This window comes from Podarcis bocagei (assembly GCF_964188305.1).
Source record: "Podarcis bocagei genome assembly, chromosome: 15".
Lineage (NCBI taxonomy): Eukaryota > Metazoa > Chordata > Lepidosauria > Squamata > Lacertidae > Podarcis > Podarcis bocagei.
In genome coordinates, this window is record NC_138141.1 from 24661647 (window position 1) to 24679502 (window position 17856).

At 42.7% G+C, this 17856-nt stretch overlaps 1 protein-coding gene across 1 annotated transcript in view; it reads right to left on the reverse strand.

The window, feature by feature from the left end:
* CLMP (CXADR like cell adhesion molecule) overlaps window positions 1-15468 on the reverse strand; it is a 56877-nt gene extending 41409 nt beyond the window's left edge. The window contains exon 1 of the mRNA XM_081171567.1: window positions 15069-15468. Within this exon, the coding sequence (XP_081027693.1) occupies window positions 15069-15096 (28 nt within the window). The 5' untranslated portion in view covers window positions 15097-15468. The remainder of the gene's footprint in view (window positions 1-15068) is intronic.
* Between the last annotated feature and the right edge of the window lie 2388 nt (window positions 15469-17856).

Consider the following 17856-nt stretch of genomic DNA (forward strand, 5'->3'; position numbering starts at 1 on the left):
CCCATCAAATGGCAATGATAAAGCCAGATTTTCCATCTGAGGGGAGCGCAGCTCTCTCATTTGGCACAGAATTATGGCACTATGGTAACCATGTGTGGATTTCTACTGAAGTACGTACTGAAGTTGAAGGCTAGGTTGGACTGAATGGAGGGTTATGGCTTGCCATATCTGACCCCTTGAGTTACTTAGTAGTTAAAGTATTGAAATAGGAGCAGGGGGTGGAGCAACTTTGCTAAAGGGCATCAGGTGTCAATCTGTCAAAGGCCTGGTTGAAGAGGAACATTTTGCCTGTTGCCTAAAGGTGTATGATGAAGGTGCCTGCTGAACCTCCTTGGGGAGAGCATTATAAAATTATTCATGGCATGATGAAAGGAGAGGGCTACCGATGGTGACTAGCTATGATGGCTATGCTCTGCCCCATAGTCAAAGGCAGTAATGCTTCTGAATACCAGTTGCTGAAAACTGCAGAAGTGGGGAATGCTTTTGTGCTTGGGTCCTGCTCAAGGGTTTCGCATTAGGACACCTAGTTGGCTACTGTGAGAACAGGATGCTAGACTAGATGGGTCATTGGCCTGATCCATATTCCAGCAGGCTCTTCTTAAAGGTAAAGGGACCCCTGACCATTAGGTCCAGTCGTGACCGACTCTGGGGTTGCAACGCTCATCTCACTTTACTGGCCGAGCATGACTAAGCCACTTCTGGCGAACCAGAGCAGCACATGGAAACGCCATTTACCTTCCCGCCAGAGCGGTACCTATTTATCTACTTGAACTTTGACATGCTTTCGAACTGCTAGGTTGGCAGGAGCAGGGACCGAGCAACGGGAGCTCACACCGTCGTGGGGAGGCTCTTCTTACCTAGGTTCTAATCCTCATTCAGTCTTGAAGCTTATTGATAAACTTGGGCTCATTCTGTCTCAGCCTCACCTTCTATCACAGGATTATTGCAAGTTTGAAATGGGGAAGGGAGAGTTTTGCCTTCCATCCTACCGACTTGGAAGAAGGGCAGAGTAATAATACTAACCTGCAATAAAATAATAATAATAATCAGCACTGCAGGGTATTCACTCACTATAGTTCCTAAAAGTTAGTGAACAAGTAATTGGTTCAGTTGGAGATTACAATTGTACAAAAGAGAATTTAGGCTGTTTGGCATTCTGGGTGTATCTCTCCTTCCCCCCCCCCAATTCTTTCCCTCTGATCTTTTCTCTGGTCAAACAGGTTTTGTGGGATTTTGTAGCAGGACAATCCCCTCCCCCCAAATTGAACAAACTGGAATGTGTTCATTGTGGACAATGATGCCACTATATCAAAGTACCTTCAACTAAGGGGTGCAAACCCAAAACTTTTCCTTGGATCTGCAGTATGGAAGGAGATCACCACTGCAATATTTCCTATTGAGGAAGGCTCCTGTGCCTTTAATAGACAACTTGAATAGCTTTGGGAAGAGTCGAGTGTCTTGTTTGCCTCGCCATTAGAGAAGACAGACAATATTGGCATCTCAAGTAATTTATTTAACGGGCCACTTAAATAAATCCTTCCTCATGCATGAATGTTATCAACCCTCTTTCTCTTACATTTGTCTCCTATCAGAAATTTTCCATGGGAGGATTATCCAGAGAGGGAAAGGAGACCATTAATGCAGCTTCAGTTAGCTTATTTCAGTTGGAAAAAAAGCATTAATATTCTTGCAAATGTGAGTGGGAGGGGGCTGCTGTGGGGGATGGAGGAGCAAATAAATCACAAGCAGATTAGGCCTGGAAAGTATATTTTTGCAAAATTACTAGGGACACCATTGCTGTGCCAAGTCAAATGCACAAATTATTCCAAGTTCACAGGAATGAAGAATGAATTACGTTAATTTCAGAAGTTCTGGTGCCACTCCCTGCTGACTGTTGTGCTATTGGTCTGCATACAGTTCCAGCTCTTGACAGGGAAGTGCATGATTAAATAGGAACCCCGGTGCCTCATTTTCTGCTGTTTTGTGCGGGTCAGGTTAGGACATAAGAAAAGGCTTAGAAATGAACAGTCCATGGAAATGCTGCTACCTTCTCATTTTGGTGCTGGAAAGATGGCAGTTTGATGGCTGTCTTTACTGATGAGTTTAATAACTGTTGATGATTTGCAATTCTGCATGATCGCTTATACACCACCCACACCCCATCCCTTTCATATAAATTCCAAGGCAATTTACAACCATACAACAAAAACAACAGTTAAAGGTTGGGTGAAACAATACAAATAAGCACCCAAAGCAGAGACTTAAAGAATGTCAGCTTTATTAACTATGAACCCTGGAATTTTGGATCACCTCCAAACCGGTGCCAAAGCTTTGTAGTCATTTTGGAGGGTTTTGTAGTGTGAACCCGCATTTTGTAGCATCCCCCCCCCAAACTGTGTAACTGATAATCTACCTGGGGGTCATATTCTAGGTATCACCCAGAAATCCAACACTGTCCAATTCAAATTGGATGGCTGCCTCAGGTTGCTGACTTTGGATTATATGAAAGGGGCAGCAAGTTGCAAAATATTTTAATGTATTATTGTGGTATTTTTTATGGACAAGGAGCAGGAGAGGCACTTTTGGGGTTTTCTGCCTCAGGCGCTAGAAGAAACTGGCCATCCTTTGCTATCATGCACCTTGATTTGGGATGTGGGGGTCACTGGTCACCCCTCCTTGTGCTGCAAAATATCTCAGGTCAGCTCTGGATAATTATGTGAAAATACATTACTTAGAAGTAAGTCAACTGAATTCCATGGGGATTACTTCCTGATAAGTATGTACAGGAGTGGAGCCTGAACTGGTTAATCTTAAAAATTCAACACAGTTGGGATAGACTGTTCTTATTCAGTTAGAACTGAGAACCCCTTGCTAATTGTATTTTTTGTGGGTTTTTGTTTTCTTACGAATACTGCACAATTAATTATACTCCATTTGTTTAGTCACTACTTCTAGACCAGATTAAAACAGCAAACCTAAAATTATAGACTAGATCCAGTTGATTTCACATTGGATTTACTTACGGGTAAACATGTTTAAAGATTGCAACCCTGCAGCAATTTACTACAGAGTAGACTTGCTATGGATTATGCTGTGCTAGTATACTTATATTGATCTAAATTGCAATGAACTCACTGGGATTTACTTAGGTGTTTAGGTTCTGGGTGGCAGTACACAGTGTTTGAAAATCAGTTGCTCAGTTTGGGGGGCACTAAAAATGTGGGGTTTGTGCTACAAACCCTAGAAAACTACTCCAAAACTTTGGCACCAGTTTGACGTGAATCAGACAGGGTTGGATTTCTGGGTGGTACCTATGAATCCTGGTTAGTATGAATTACTCAGCTTAGGGGAGCCAACAAAAGGAAGAGTTTGGGTCACAAAACCCGACAAAATGACTTCAAAAACTTTGGCACTTTGGGGTTTGTAGCTAATGAAGCTAAGAATGTTGTCCATTGTTAGGTGCCCACACTGGAATGCTGTTTCACAAAACAGGAACAGCCATGCTGAAAGTCCTGCTCTGAATTGTTTTGGATCAGGCTTCTAATATTTTAAAACTGCAAGGAGAGATTCTCCTGAACAACACAATGACCTACTGCATGAAGAGAGGGTAAGGCAGCCTCCCGATTCCCTAAACCTTCAATGCCAGTGCAGATTATACAGTCAAGGGGTGTTATAAACTGGCCGTAGTTTGCCTCACAAGCAGCCTAGGTGCCATATTCTGCATTAGGGGCAGCCTCCAGACAAACTGTGTGGGTACCCCACCTTGAATGCATTGCAGTAAATGTGAGATCCAACATAATGTCATTCTGGGCAAAGAAATGCTTTAAGGATGGCCAGGTACCATTCAGGAAGGGTTAGGTTAGTTTGGCAGGTGTGAGAGACAGGACCTTTTCAGTGGTGGTCCCAGCAGAACACTCATTCTTGGGAAATGTGCAATACCCTTTGTCTTTCAGGCAGATCCTAATGACATTATTTCTTTCAGACGGCTTTTGATTGTGGGTGCAGTAGCCTATTTTAGTTTCTGTTGACTGGCTTGCTGAAATAGATTTGGTTTTATTGTCTCTGCTTATCGAGGTGTGCCGTTTTTATTGTGCATGTTTTCAGCTGATTTTATCAGACAATGTGACATTGAGAAAATACTTCAGTTTCAAAGATGACTTAACAAGCCTCTCAAAAAATCATTTAAAAATGCAGCTAACCTGTTTTTGTCTCTATGTTGTGAACTACCAGTGCAGATAGTGTCCAATGATGTTTTCTTTCTGGCACTGCTACACCTATATCTAGAATGATAGATTCTAGATAGGTTTTTTTTAGTCTATTCTCCACATATGGTTAAAAAAGGAAGCTACAATAGCATGGTGGGGGGAACCATGAAAAACCAAGAAATTGATGCACCCTGTTTCTTTCAGTAGGTTCATTTACTAATGGATGTGCATTCACTAGCCTAGAATTGCAGCAGCATGCCCAGGGCATTGCTAAATTGGAGAATGAGTTAAAGTAATTAGTGTATTACTGTGTATTACAGGATCATTAGCTTCAAAGCAAATGACCTTGGAATCCTCAAACTTTCTCATACTCTGTCATTGTATTTCCACGACTAGTATTTTCTGTACCACCTCATGTAATGGGCTTCTCTTTTTACGCTTGGAACCTCCTTTGAACTCTCTCTGATTGCTGCAAATCTAGTTAAAAAGCATCTGTAATAACAAAGAATCTTGCAGCACCTTAAAGACTAGCAAATTTATCGTGGTGTTAGCTTTCATGCACAAGAGTCGATTTTTATCAGATGCATCTGATGAAGTGGGCTATACTCCACAAAAGCTTATGCCAAAATAAATCTGTTAGTCTTAGATGTCACAAGACTCTTTGTTCTTACTAATGCCCTAGGCATGCTGCTGCTATCCTATGTTTCATTGAAGTTCAGGTCACTGATGGGGAAACTGGCTTTCAGAGGCTCAGTACTTTTTCTTGTGATAGTATTCGCCAGTACTGTTCTGAGTACTGTCACCTCTTTTGTTCTGCCCCTAGCAGCCATTTTGTGCTGACGCCTGCAGCAGTTTTGCCAAGATATCAGTACCACAACTAATTTAAAAAATAATAATAAATTAGAAGCAACAGCAATGAAAGCATTGAGGAGGTTGAAGCTTATTTTCTCTCCCCCCCCACCCCCAACCATAAACGTGTTTAACAAAAATAAGAGCCTAGTCTATAATACATTGAAATTAGATGACCTTAGATGGAGTTTTGGGGGCATTTTAAAATGTGATTCTAAAACTGATGTTTGAATTTTCAACATATTAACATGTAATTAAAGAACCGCATAAAGACACTGAACAAAAGGTATACTTTTTAAAAAAGCTCTTTTCCTATTGCATTAATAGCATTTGGAGGTGACCTGTTATAGGCTAAAATATGTTCCTTCTTTCACTTTTGAAAGTGCACTTGGGACCTGATTTGAACATTCTGTGCCTTTAGCGCTCAGCAGTTCCATGATCCATCTTCCACAAATAATGCTGTAGCTATATGATAAATAGTATAACCTTTTGAAAAAAAGTTTTAATTCAGCAATCTAATATCTTATACAGTGGTACCTCGGGTTACAGACGCTTCAGGTTACAGACGCTTCAGGTTACAGACTCCACTAACCCAAAAATAGTACCTCGGGTTAAGAACTTTGCTTCAGGATGAGAACAGAAATTGTGCGGTGGCAGCAGGAAGCCCCATTAACTAAAGTGGTACCTCAGGTTAAGAACAGTTTCAGGTTAAGAATGGACCTCCAGAACAAATTAAGTTCTTAACCCGAGATACCACTGTATAATGTTTCAATATAATCCATTTATATTAACAAACCTGATGAATTCCATTCAAGCAAGTATATATTGTTATAAGGTTCGGGGAGGCAAGGCCCCCCAAACCTCTAGATTCAGTAAAAGGTTAGAATTTGAGCAAACTCATAATTTCAAAAATTTAGTAATAGCTAGAAATAATACCAGTTAGTTTCTTCGTGAAGCCAACTTGGTGATAGCTCATTGGGGGTGGGTGGATAATGGTTTGGTTTGTTTGATAATGGTAAGCCAGATGCAAAACATAAGACTCTGACCAGTATGGGATAGTTTGTCCACCTTTGGTCTCCACCCTGCACTCAGCTCTCACCTATGGCTCCTAGAAGCTGTTAGCACACCCCATGAACAGCTTCAACTGGCTGGCTAAACCAAGTGAGGGTTGCTGCTGAGTCTCAAACCCTCAGTGAGTTAGGGACTTCCCCTGCATGCAAAGACAGGCTCTGGCGGATTGAGTGGATGAGACCAATAGTGGGTCCAACGGTCAAGAAGGAGGTTTCTGCATGTGCTATAGAGGGAAGTGAGGGGCAGATGGGGCTCGTGAACCTGAGAAATTAGCCCATCTCAGAGAAGGAAAACTTCACTTCTTCTCTTTGGGAGAAGAAAGGCTAAAGAGTATACCGCACACAATTCTGGAGTGGAGTCCCTAAGACAGTTGGATGGTGCCTAGTACACCTCCTCCTGGCAATTCCTGCAGCCAAGCTGGTGCTAAATGCATTGTTCTGCTTTCCTTGAACCACATCGGCGAGCCTGGGGTGTGTGTGTCTTGCCCTATGGGCAGCCCAAGACCTCCATACACACTGCTCAGGCGTGTGCCGTGGGGAGATCACTTCAGCACTAAAGTGGCTTGACTTCACCCCTGGAGGCACACTCCATTGTCTCTCAAGATGCCAACAACAACTTTTAAAGTTGCAGATAGGTAGCCGTGTTGGTCTGCCATAGTCAAAATAAAAAAATTCCTTCCAGTAGCACCTTAAAGACCAAGTTAGTTGGTCTTTAAGGTGCTACTGGAAGGAATTTTTTTATTTTAACAACTTTTAAAGCCATCCAAGTTATTGGCCACCACTGCCTCCTGTGGGAGTGAGCTGCATAGTTTCACTATGAGCTGTGTGAAGAAGTCATTTCCTTCAACTGTCCTGAAATCTTCCAACACTCAGCTTCTTTGGATGTTCACAAATTATAGTTTATGAGTCAAGATAGGCAAAACAGCTGTTTTCAATGGATTCCTTTGTTGAATTTGTGACTTACGGATTTATGGATCAGCCACTCAAAAGGCAAGGAGTGAGTTCCTCTGGAAACTTTACTCCACAGAAATCAAGACTGAACTTTACTTAACCTGTCAGCCACTGTCCACTGAGCAGCCTTTTCTGGTTTATTTGGCACACACCACAAAGGGCATTTTCACACCCTGAACTAAGAAAAACCTATCAACATGTCTCATATACTATTTATACCATATGAGTAAGGTTCATAGGATGCAGAATTAGACCTAAAACTAAAACAAGGGGTACAATCCTCCCACCTGTTTTGATTAATTTGATGCTTTTTAGAAACAAGAAAAGTTTGGGTATAAGGAGAGAGCTGAGAAATAGGCAAGAGTTCTAGTGTTGTTCCTTCAGTTTGTATCTTTGAATTCCCTGTACACTAATTCTCATCTCAAGCTCTTCTGACAGGTTTCAGCTTGCTTCAGACACAACCTGATGAAGCACCTAAGAGCGTCAGGAGCCAAGTCACAGTTATTGTTCCTTTTATGGTTGAAGAGATTAAAACTAATGAAATTTGCAAGCCGTGGCTATGATCTCCTCTTAACTGATTTTAATCTCCCCTAAACTGCTTTTGAAGTAGTTCTACTTTCTGGTATTGTGAAAACTGTTCCAACGCTAGCTGTGCCCCAGTCTTATGAAGGACATCTGAGCGCATCTGTTGAAGGAGGCCCTCGCTTACTTCAGCCTTGATTGGTTGGTTGGTTGGCTGATTGATATTGTTCACCAGTGTCTTGTTTAATTTACAGAGGATCCTACACAGGATTCTTAACACATATTCGTTATGCTTTCAGCTTTAAGTGATTATACACTCCGAGTATACACTCTTCCTGAAGAATACAGTCATACTCGGGTTGAATACGCTTTGAGTTGAGCGCGTTCGAGTTGCACTCTGTGGCAACCCAGAATTAACGGAGCGCGTTACTTCCGGGTTTCGCCGCTTGCGCATGCGCAGATGCTCAAAATGACGTCACGCGCATGTACAGAAGTGGTGAAAAGTGACGCGCGCATGCGCAGATGTGCCATCACTAGTTACATTTGCTTCTAGATGCGAACGGGGCTCCGGAACAGATCCCGTTCATATCTAGAGGTACCACTGTACCAGCATAAGGCCCACTCAGTCTAGCATTGTTTGGATAATCCCAGCTCCATTGTAATTTTCCCAGGCCAGTAGTCCACTGGTGGATTACTCGTCCTGAGACACTGAGAGCTGATTCCCACATTGTAGTAAGAAGATATGAAACCCCCTCATAGAAACCAAATGATATTGTCACTCATTGAAATGGTCCTAGTGTCACTGGGGTGGGGGGGAGTGAAAATGAAGCAAATTGCTGCTACAGTATCACATGAGTTCATTGCTCATGCAGTGTGAGCTGTTAAAAGTCACAAATAAGCAGCCAATCTTAATTTTCAAGATATCCATAGCTTATTAACTATACATCACCGTTTTCTAATAGAGTACATGGTAATATCCTGTGACACGCACAAAAACTGAACATTTTGTTGAAAGGGGAGTTCAAATTTGCCAGCACTGGAATATTGTTCAGATTTCAGTTGAGAGCTTATTTTAGGGGCCAGCAAACTTTTTCAGCAGGGGGCCGGTCCACTGTCCCTTAGACCTTGTGGGGGTCCGGACTATATTTTGAAGGGGGAAAATGAACGAATTCCTAAGCCCCACAAATAACCCAGAGATGCATTTTAAATAAAAACACACATTCTACACGTGTAAAAACAACAGGCAGGCCCCACAAATAACCCAGAGATGCATTTTAAATAAAACTGCACATTCTACTCATGTAAAAACACACTGACCATCCGCGGGCCGGATTTAGAAGGCGATTGGGCCAGATCTGGCCCCCAGGCCTTAGTTTGCCTACCCATGGCTTATTTCATACAAAAGACTCCAAAGTCTACAGCACTTTGATCACAGTTCCTGTTTGGTTCAGTCTGCCTTGGCGGGATTTGCTCTGCGGGATTTCCCCACAACGGAATCTACTCTCGATACCCCCCTTTGGTCCATCTTGGCAGCACTTTGGTAAATTGTCCTTTTGTTCAGGAGGTGGGTTGGGCGGGAAGCATGATGATGAAGAATCTGGCTCAATTTCCCTCCTGTCTCAAGAATGGTGATTGGAAATAATTGGAAGTGGCACTGGAAGTAATCGGAAGTGACAGCCCCTGTGCTCTGAGGCTTTTGCTTGAAGTCTAACAATCCCCCACAAAACAGAACCTAAATTTAAACAATGAAGTCACAAAGCGATTTGCCTTCAAGGTTGAAAGCCCTGTAATTTTAATTAATTAATCAATTTTTAAAAAAATAAAAATAAAAATAAATTGCAGCTTGAATGGGTTGGAGAGGAAAATGTTCTTGGCTATACATTTCTGCTTGGTTTCTCAAAGCTCTATTCAATACTTCCTGGTGTTCCTCTGCTTCTTTGCTCTGAAGGAGAGTTCAGTTCTATATTAAACATTTCCATAGCCCTTAAAATTTTTATCAAGGCTCATTTTTTTAAAAAATATACTCGGCAGACTCAACTGTACAAAGCATCCAGCGCATGTCTCATAAATATGTACAGAATGGAGGAGTGCCGCCCTGCTCTCCTGATGCTTGTCCTAGGAAACAGCCTGGGGAAGGAATTGAGCTTTCTTTTCTTTTCCTTTTTTTAAATTTGTGCTTGATCCAGAGACCCAATTGGAATCAGGGATGTCATAGACATGCATACACTATGCATATATAATAATAGTACCTGGGACTTAACACAAGATGTGAGAAGAGATTGCCAGTTTACAAAGCCCTGAGGGGAAGGTGAAAGATAGGGACACTTGCACAAATGGCACCAAGAACACTTCTTAGTTTAAGATGAATAATGGATGGGTGGTGTTTATGCACTATTAAAAAAAGTGCAAGAGAACCTGTTTAGAAATCAAATATACCGGTACTTTCTAGTCGATGTAGCGCTTTGACCCGATTTACAGAGACGGGGGAAAACAAAAACCGAAAAAGAGTCGCTTGTTGAAACAGCCTCCAAATTAGGCCTTTCGAGATCCTGTCATGGACTGTATCACCTTACGGTAAGTGTGAAGCACAATGTCCTATCTTTTTGAGTGTCCCATTAACAATGGTTTCTAACAATGACTTTTTGGATTTGCACCTCTAAACTGCTATATAAATGGGGTCTGTAAGTGGGCCTCTTTCAAACTTAGCACACAAACGAACAGGTGTGGTGTTGAAGAGTCAGTGTTGTGTAGTGGTTAGAGTTTTGAACCAGGATGTGGGCAGTCAGGGTTCAAATCCCCACTTGGCCACAAAGCTCACTCCATGACTGTCACTGCCTCTCAGCCTAATTTACTTCGCTTGCTTGTTGTTGGGATTAAATGTGGAGAGGGAGGCCTACGTAAACCACCTTGAGCTTCTTGGAGAAAAGGATGAGATATAACTGCAAACAAACAAATAAATAAAAGCCCTAAATAGGGGCAAATGAAATCTTTCTGTAGCCCAGAGTGCTATGCTTTTTTTTTTTTAGAGAGAGAGAGGCTGTTGCTTTCTCTCTCACACACACCCTCCATCTGGAATATATAATAATCCAACTGCCATTGATGATGATAGAATACAGCAAGTGCCAGCAAATCTTCCACCACAGATAATCCAATTAACACCTTCATTTGAAATGCCATGTGTAGGATATACCCTGCAGGAGCATTGCTTAGCAGCTTCAGCATTGAGGGCAAGGGAATCTGGTTCTCACTATTGCTTGTAGGATTTAGGATTCCTTTTCCACAAGTCTCTTGTCAACCCTCCCCCCCCCCATCTTATCTGACCATGCTTTGTTTTACAAAACCTAATAAAGCTACATGCCTGTCCTCAAATGGCTACAAGCATATACTGCTGGCTATAGAGCAAGCCCTAATCCATTAGCTGTGTAAACAATTGAATGCACAAGGAAACATCAGCGAATAAAACAGCCTTATTCCACACCCCCATGCCCCAACGAATAGCTGATTTTAGCTCGTTATATACATTACTAGATTGATGGAACATGGGAAATTAACAATGCAATGTGTGTATGTCTCTGTGTGGGATTGTGCTATGTAAGTCCAAGTTCTACAGCCAGAAAAGACATCTCCTGTGGCTGGAATAAATTATGCAGATTTGTATAATGGGCCAGATTATCAAACATGCCAAATACAATCAGTGACGCCCTGTTTCAGACCTTACAGCTCCAGGGTATCTCTATGCCCAGATCTAGGTACGCATTGGAGCATTCATAAGACTTGTTCAGCATACCAGAATCTAAAGAAAACAAGGAGGTGCTTTGAGAACTTCAGCTTGGAAGTGTCTTGAAAATGTTGGGTGGTATCAAACGAAACAGTTTCTCTACTGCAAGAACTATTATCAGCTACCAATTTTTTGTCCTCCATCATTCCTCATGCTTCCATCCTCTGTACCAGGCATAGGCAAACTCCAGCCCTCCAGATGTTTGGGACTACAATTCCCATCATCCCTGACCACTGGTCCTGTTAGCTAGGGATGATGGGAATTGTAGTCCCAAACCTCTGGAGGGCTGGAGTTTGCCTAGGCCTGCTCTGTATTCTCTATGGGTAACCTGCCCTCTCCTCTATGTATGTGATCTGCCCTGCCTTCATAAATCTGCAGGAGTTTGCGGAACCCTAATGTCTGGAGCAGATTTACTGAGGGCACAGTGGCACACAGGGAGAATAGTGGGCAGGGAAATGCCATTGCACAGCTAAAAGTCCTTGTCCCTGTGAAACTCTTCATTTGGCTATGACCCATTGTTGTTAGTAATAATAATAGGGACTGAAATAATTGGAACTTCTTTTTGTGCCAACACTACTGGATACTGGGACTCCTAACTTCAGCAAATTTTGTACACGTAGGACCATGTTGAGTGTGTTGACTTATCATCTTCTAAGTTTTACTAGTATGGGACAGAACTTGCATAGTGAAGTCTCCTGCAGCATTTTCAGAATAGTAGCGCAGCACAGCTCTTGGAACTCCTTTATTTTTGTTCCTTTGCCCAACTGTGCAATACACCTGAAAACGTACATCTTAAAAGGCATTCTTTTCTACCAAAGAAATGTACAATTTGGTTATAGCCTTTAACCTTGCACAAAGTGGAAATGAAATACAAGCATAAATTTCTTCAGCAGGAGCGACATGGGCATAGTTAAATTGTTGCAAAGAAATATGAGGATGGGTGTGTACTGTGCTAAAAGTGAATGTATGGAAAATTTGCATTTCTGGTAATATTTGCCCACAAATTTATACGTTGCGCTGTCCTGTTGTAATTTCCATCCTCTTGCCTTTGAGATACGTATATGAACAAAACTACAACTCTTCATACTCTGCTTGTGTTCCTGCTAGTGAACTGGCCTTCTATCTTGAAAGCTGGCCATTGCTCAGTTTATCCATTATTGGGCATAGAATGGTTACAAATCCCTGATATTATCCCAGAGGCGGGGGAAAACTCCCTGGTATTGTGATTCCATTCAAATGGTCACAAAATGTGAAAACTAGGGGACAAACACTGCGTACAGAAGAAACCTCATATTATGAGCTCTGTTGGATCATGCCAAAAACCCATTTACTCCAGCATCCTCCTTCCCACAGCAGCGGGCCAAATTGCCTTCAGGTATCCTACAAACAGAGCCTGAACCCAACAACCTTAATATGGAGTGTCTCCATTAGTCTTTTGGGTGGGTCATAAAGCAGTTTTTACCCATTTGTACTTAATTTGTTCCCATTGTATTCCATCAGTGCATATCACATTTCCTGCGAGTAAGCTGCATTTGAATTGCTGTAGATTTTGGCAAAAAAAGTTTGTGTCGTGTTGGGGCTAAAACAAGTGCAAGATATTGGTTGCCAATCTTCTGTTTAAGTCTGATGTGCCCAGAAGGTTGGGAAATGTGAAATACTCCCGTTCCCAACCTACTCTGTATTGGGACTTGGCACCAAGGCTAATGAGAGAGGGCACATGCATCAGCTAGCAAAACCTTGTACTCTGTCCTTCCTCATGTTTCCATCCTCAGTACCCTCTCTGGGTGGTAATGCTTCTGAATACTAGTTACTGGAAAACCATGGGGAGGAGGTTGCTCTTGTGTTTGAGTTGTCACCGTCGCACAGGCATCTGGGTGGCCACTCTGAAAGCAGGATCCTGGACCAAATGGGCCTTTGGCTTGATCCAGCAAGCTCTTGCTATTTTCTTATGTCCATCAGCTTTCCTAAAAGAGGAGTCGTCTCTGAATCTTCTCTGGGTCTTCCAGACTGGTGAGGAGGGATGAAGGCATAGCAGCCCTTTGCGATGCGCTGATACGGGATTTTTCACAGAGCTGCCTGCTTGTCAATCCAATGTGGAAAGTGGAATTGAGGGGAAAGCTTGTTCTCCACACTTTGATGTCTCTGGAGAGGTGGAGAAGGAGGCTGCCGCTGACTCAGTCACAAGGGAGGCCAGCCTTCGTCTCATTTTACTCAAGCCTGCCTTTCTTAATCATTTCCTCCATCTTTTTACCTCCTCCATTTTACAGAGAATCTTTTATATGGGACGTATCGGTACTAACTTAGTTTGCCTGCTATGCAGATGACACAACAGTCAGCAGCTTTTTGGTGTTGTGGTTTTTTTGCCATCTATGGCAAATAATTATCAATCTTTTGTTGTAGTATAAGTAGCTGACGGTGATAACATGTATTATAAAAAAGCATTTTAAATAGACTATTGAATAATTTTCCGTGCTTCACTGATTCCCCTGGATTTCTCTCCCTGCCTTTCTGGTCCTTTCGCACACTGGACACAATCCAGCTCAAGTTAAACACTTAGAAGTTCCATTGATTTCAATGGAAGAGATTTAAGAACATGCATAACCATGTAATTCTGTTCATGTCTGCTCAGAGGAAAGTCCCATTGAGTTTGGTGGGGCTTACTCCCAGGTAAGTGGACAAGCTCCCTCTACTTAAATAAATGGTTTCCCAAGGTAGCTTAAAGTCAGCTGAAATGCCAGATATAATTTAGTTATGCAGCTAAAAATGGAAAGCGTGAAGGTGTAAGCAACACATTTGGGAAAATTTGAATCTTACAGGTACACTCATCAGCAAGCCATTATTAGCTGCTGTTCCCTGTTGACTTTGTGGCAAACCTGATTCTCCTCTCTGTAATGTGTTAAATTACTTTCCTTTTCTTCCACTGTCTTTCTGTTGTTTCCTCCCCTTTGATTTCCCCTATCTTCAGCCCATTCTTATTTTCTCTCTTTTGTTGGCTCCCCACTTCAGTTTGTCTATCTTTTCTTCTCCCGTGCATCCCCGCTCCCTCTTTCTCCCTTCTTCACCTCCCTCCCATGTACTTTTAACACATCTGTTTCTAATTTTGGGCTGTCTATGGTATCAGTTGGAAACAATGGGCTCCTTTAAAATATCAGAAATAAATTTCTGAGCAGAACGACATACACAAAAGTGAGCAGATTGGCCACTGATCTTGAAACAATGCTTTGTTGTTCAAATGTGTGGATGGCAAAGTTGTCTAAGGCTTTGTATCCTAAAAACCTCAGCATTTTTATGTGTGTGTGTGAGCTCTGCAGGCAGCATTTAAGATTTCTCCAAGAGACGTATTTAACATTAAACAGCTTCAACAGCTTTTTGTGTAAAACAACAACAACCCATACCTTTAGGAGAAGAGAACCTCATGCTTTAAACGCTATTCATTCCGATATGCGAATTGAATTTTAACTGCCCCCCCTATTTTTGTTCTCCATAAAAATAATAAAAATGCCAAGAAATTGAAAACAGATGATCTCCATGCTCAACAAACTTTGATGCCAGCCCCCCGCTTTAAATCATAAAAAGTAACTTATTTTTCCAAGAGCCCCTCCCTTGCTAGTTACTGTTCTGGTTGCAACTCCTCTTTTGTTAGGATTTTTTTTTCCCTTTTAGAAAAGACTAAAACAAAAACCTCCAACTTACCTAGAAACAGGATAGAAAGTGCAGACATTCCGTCTCTGTGAGAGAGACTTTTCTTCCCCCTTTTTTTTTACTTCTCTCCACTCAGGAATGGCAGGCAGACCTGCTCAGAATTCAAAGTAACGCCTCTGGAATGTGCTCCATGTAATTGCATCCATGTGCCAGAAAAATAACCAACTTTGCTCCTTCTTCCCTTCTGCTATTCATTCCCCCCATCCAGTTTCCATGCAGATACGAGGAGAGCCTGTTTCTCTCTGTCCGCTGGTTCGGAGCCTGTCAGCATCTGGAAGAGGGAAGACAAGAGGCGGTGCAGCTGAGAGACACATCTATGGCTGCAGAGAGTAATTTCTCATGTCTGGAAAGAAAGAGAGAAAAGAGGAGGGAAAATACACAGCGCACAATTTTAACCATATGGCTGGATCCCAGAACAGCCCCTCCCTACCATCAGCCAGGATTAACAGTGAAGGCTGGTCATGTGGTGAGCTCTTACTTACTCCTGGTAAAAGAGCAACTGTACGTTCTGTGGCAAAGCAAGTAGATTGCACTGGTGTCAAAATGGTTAAGTAGATTAAATTTGGAAAATAATTGTCCCTCGAGTAGGGGGGACCCTGTGGCTTTCCAGGTGTTGCTGAACTTCAACAGCATGTTTTAAATATGTTTTTATTGCTTTGTCAGTTGTTTGCCAGTCCGGGCACCTTTGAAACGAGGGGCAGGATATAAATTTAATAAATATTAATAACAATAACAATAACAGCAGCAGCTCCCATCATCCCTGCCCCTTGGCCATCCTGTTGAGGCTGATAGAAAGTGAAGTCCAATGACATGGAAAAGAACAGTAATACTCTCTCTCCTAATGCTAGAACGTGTGGACATCGAGCGAAGCTGAATGTTGGAAGATTCAGGATAGATAAAACATTCATACAGCACATAGTTGAACTATGGAACTCACTCCCACAGGAGGCAGCAATGGCCACCGACCTGGAGGACTTTAAAAGAGGATTGGACAAATGCATGGAAGAGAAGGCTATCAGTGGCTACTAGCCATGATACTTATGCCCTGCGTTCATGATCTGAGACAGTAATGCTTCTGAATGTTGCTGGAAACAACAGGAGGGGAGAATGCTTTTATGGCTGTGTTACACACAGGGGCGGAACCAAAGGGGGCAGAGGCACTAGGCGCCACACTTATCGCAGGGCCTGCAGCGTGCCCAAGCCATGCGTCTCTCCTGGGAGTGACATGGTGGCTCGGGTGCCTGCAGGCTCCACCCTGCCCGCAGGGTGCACCCGCCACCCTGGGAGCCCGAGCGGCTAGCTACACCGCTGGTTACAGTCTTACATGTGGAAAAGCCTAGGTGATGCCTAGTGGTTTGAGGATTAGTGAAGTTAGACTCCTTTTTCCTCTTGTCTAGATTTTCCCCATACAAATCCCTGTTGGCCAACATCATCAGTTGAACTAGTCAGAGGGAAGAGCAACAGGTAGCTGTTATCAGGTCACAGTACTGATTTTCTTTTTGTCTGGGTGTGGAGCCTTGCCCCCCCTCCCCCAATTCCATCACATATATTACATTATCTAGCAGCTGTGGTATCATGTAGAACAGGGGTAGGCAACCTTTTTCAGCAGGGGGCCGGTCCACTGTCCCTTAGACCTTGTGGGGGGCCGGACTATGTTTTGAAGGGGGGGGAAATGAACGAATTCCTATGCCTCACAAATAACCCAGAGATGTATTTTAAATAAAAGCACACATTCGACTCACGTAAAAACACGTGATTCCCGGACTGTCCACAGGCCAGATTTAGAAGGCAATTGGGCCGGATCTGGCCCCCGGGCCTTAGTTTGCCTACCCCTGATGTAGAAGGTCAGCCAAATCAGTTTCATTCACCCAACCAGAGTACAAGCTAGCCTGTGGTATTTCTGTACTTCAGCTTATTCTTACCCTACTGTTACTGGTATTTGAAACCCTCCTGGGTTTGGCAGGATCTCTCTCTCACACACACACACCTCCTTGTTTGTTGCAACTTTTAGTCCCACTCAAGTGGGGACAAAGAATGGATGGGCTTTTTAAAAAAGATCTGCCTTCCTGCTCCTTTCAGAGTGCTGCCTTCCTTTCAAACTCCAGTAGCCTCAAATATCACTCAGCTCAGCAGTGGAAAGACCAATGGGTGGCTGCTAACACTGGCAATTTTTGGTTTGGATGTTTAGGCTGGTCCTTGATTTAGGGGCAGTGTGTGTGTTGTGTGGACACTACAACTCGGCTCAGATGCCTGCATCTCCCTGTCTCCAGGTTGCAGAAAGCTGAGTAATCGATCTATCGCCTTCCACACAAGTCGCTGAAGGAGACGTGAAAAATACAACAAAAGCAGTCAAAAACAATACAACACAGCAGTTAGGCGGCAGGCCTCACTCATGGGATGAGCAAGTTAATACCAAACAGCAGATATCCTATGATTCTCTTTTCACAATTGCCCCTTTGGATTAGCCTTATTTGGCTGCGATCTCAGATTCACTTAGGAACCTTTTAATCACTCTTTTATTTCCACAGTCTGGTTTCCTAAAATTTGGTGAGGGGGGGGGGAATAACCCCTCCAAACAAACCCCATGTCCCCTGCTTCCCCCCGCACAGATTAATGGACACTTTTTCTTAGTTCTGCATGGTAATGCTACGTATTATTTGAGTTGATTATATCTTCATACAACTTACACATACCAACATTTGTTTATAATAATTGCTTCACATCCTATTTGAACGGTTGAAAACTGGCCGTCCACCCCTATTTATTTATACCACTTTTC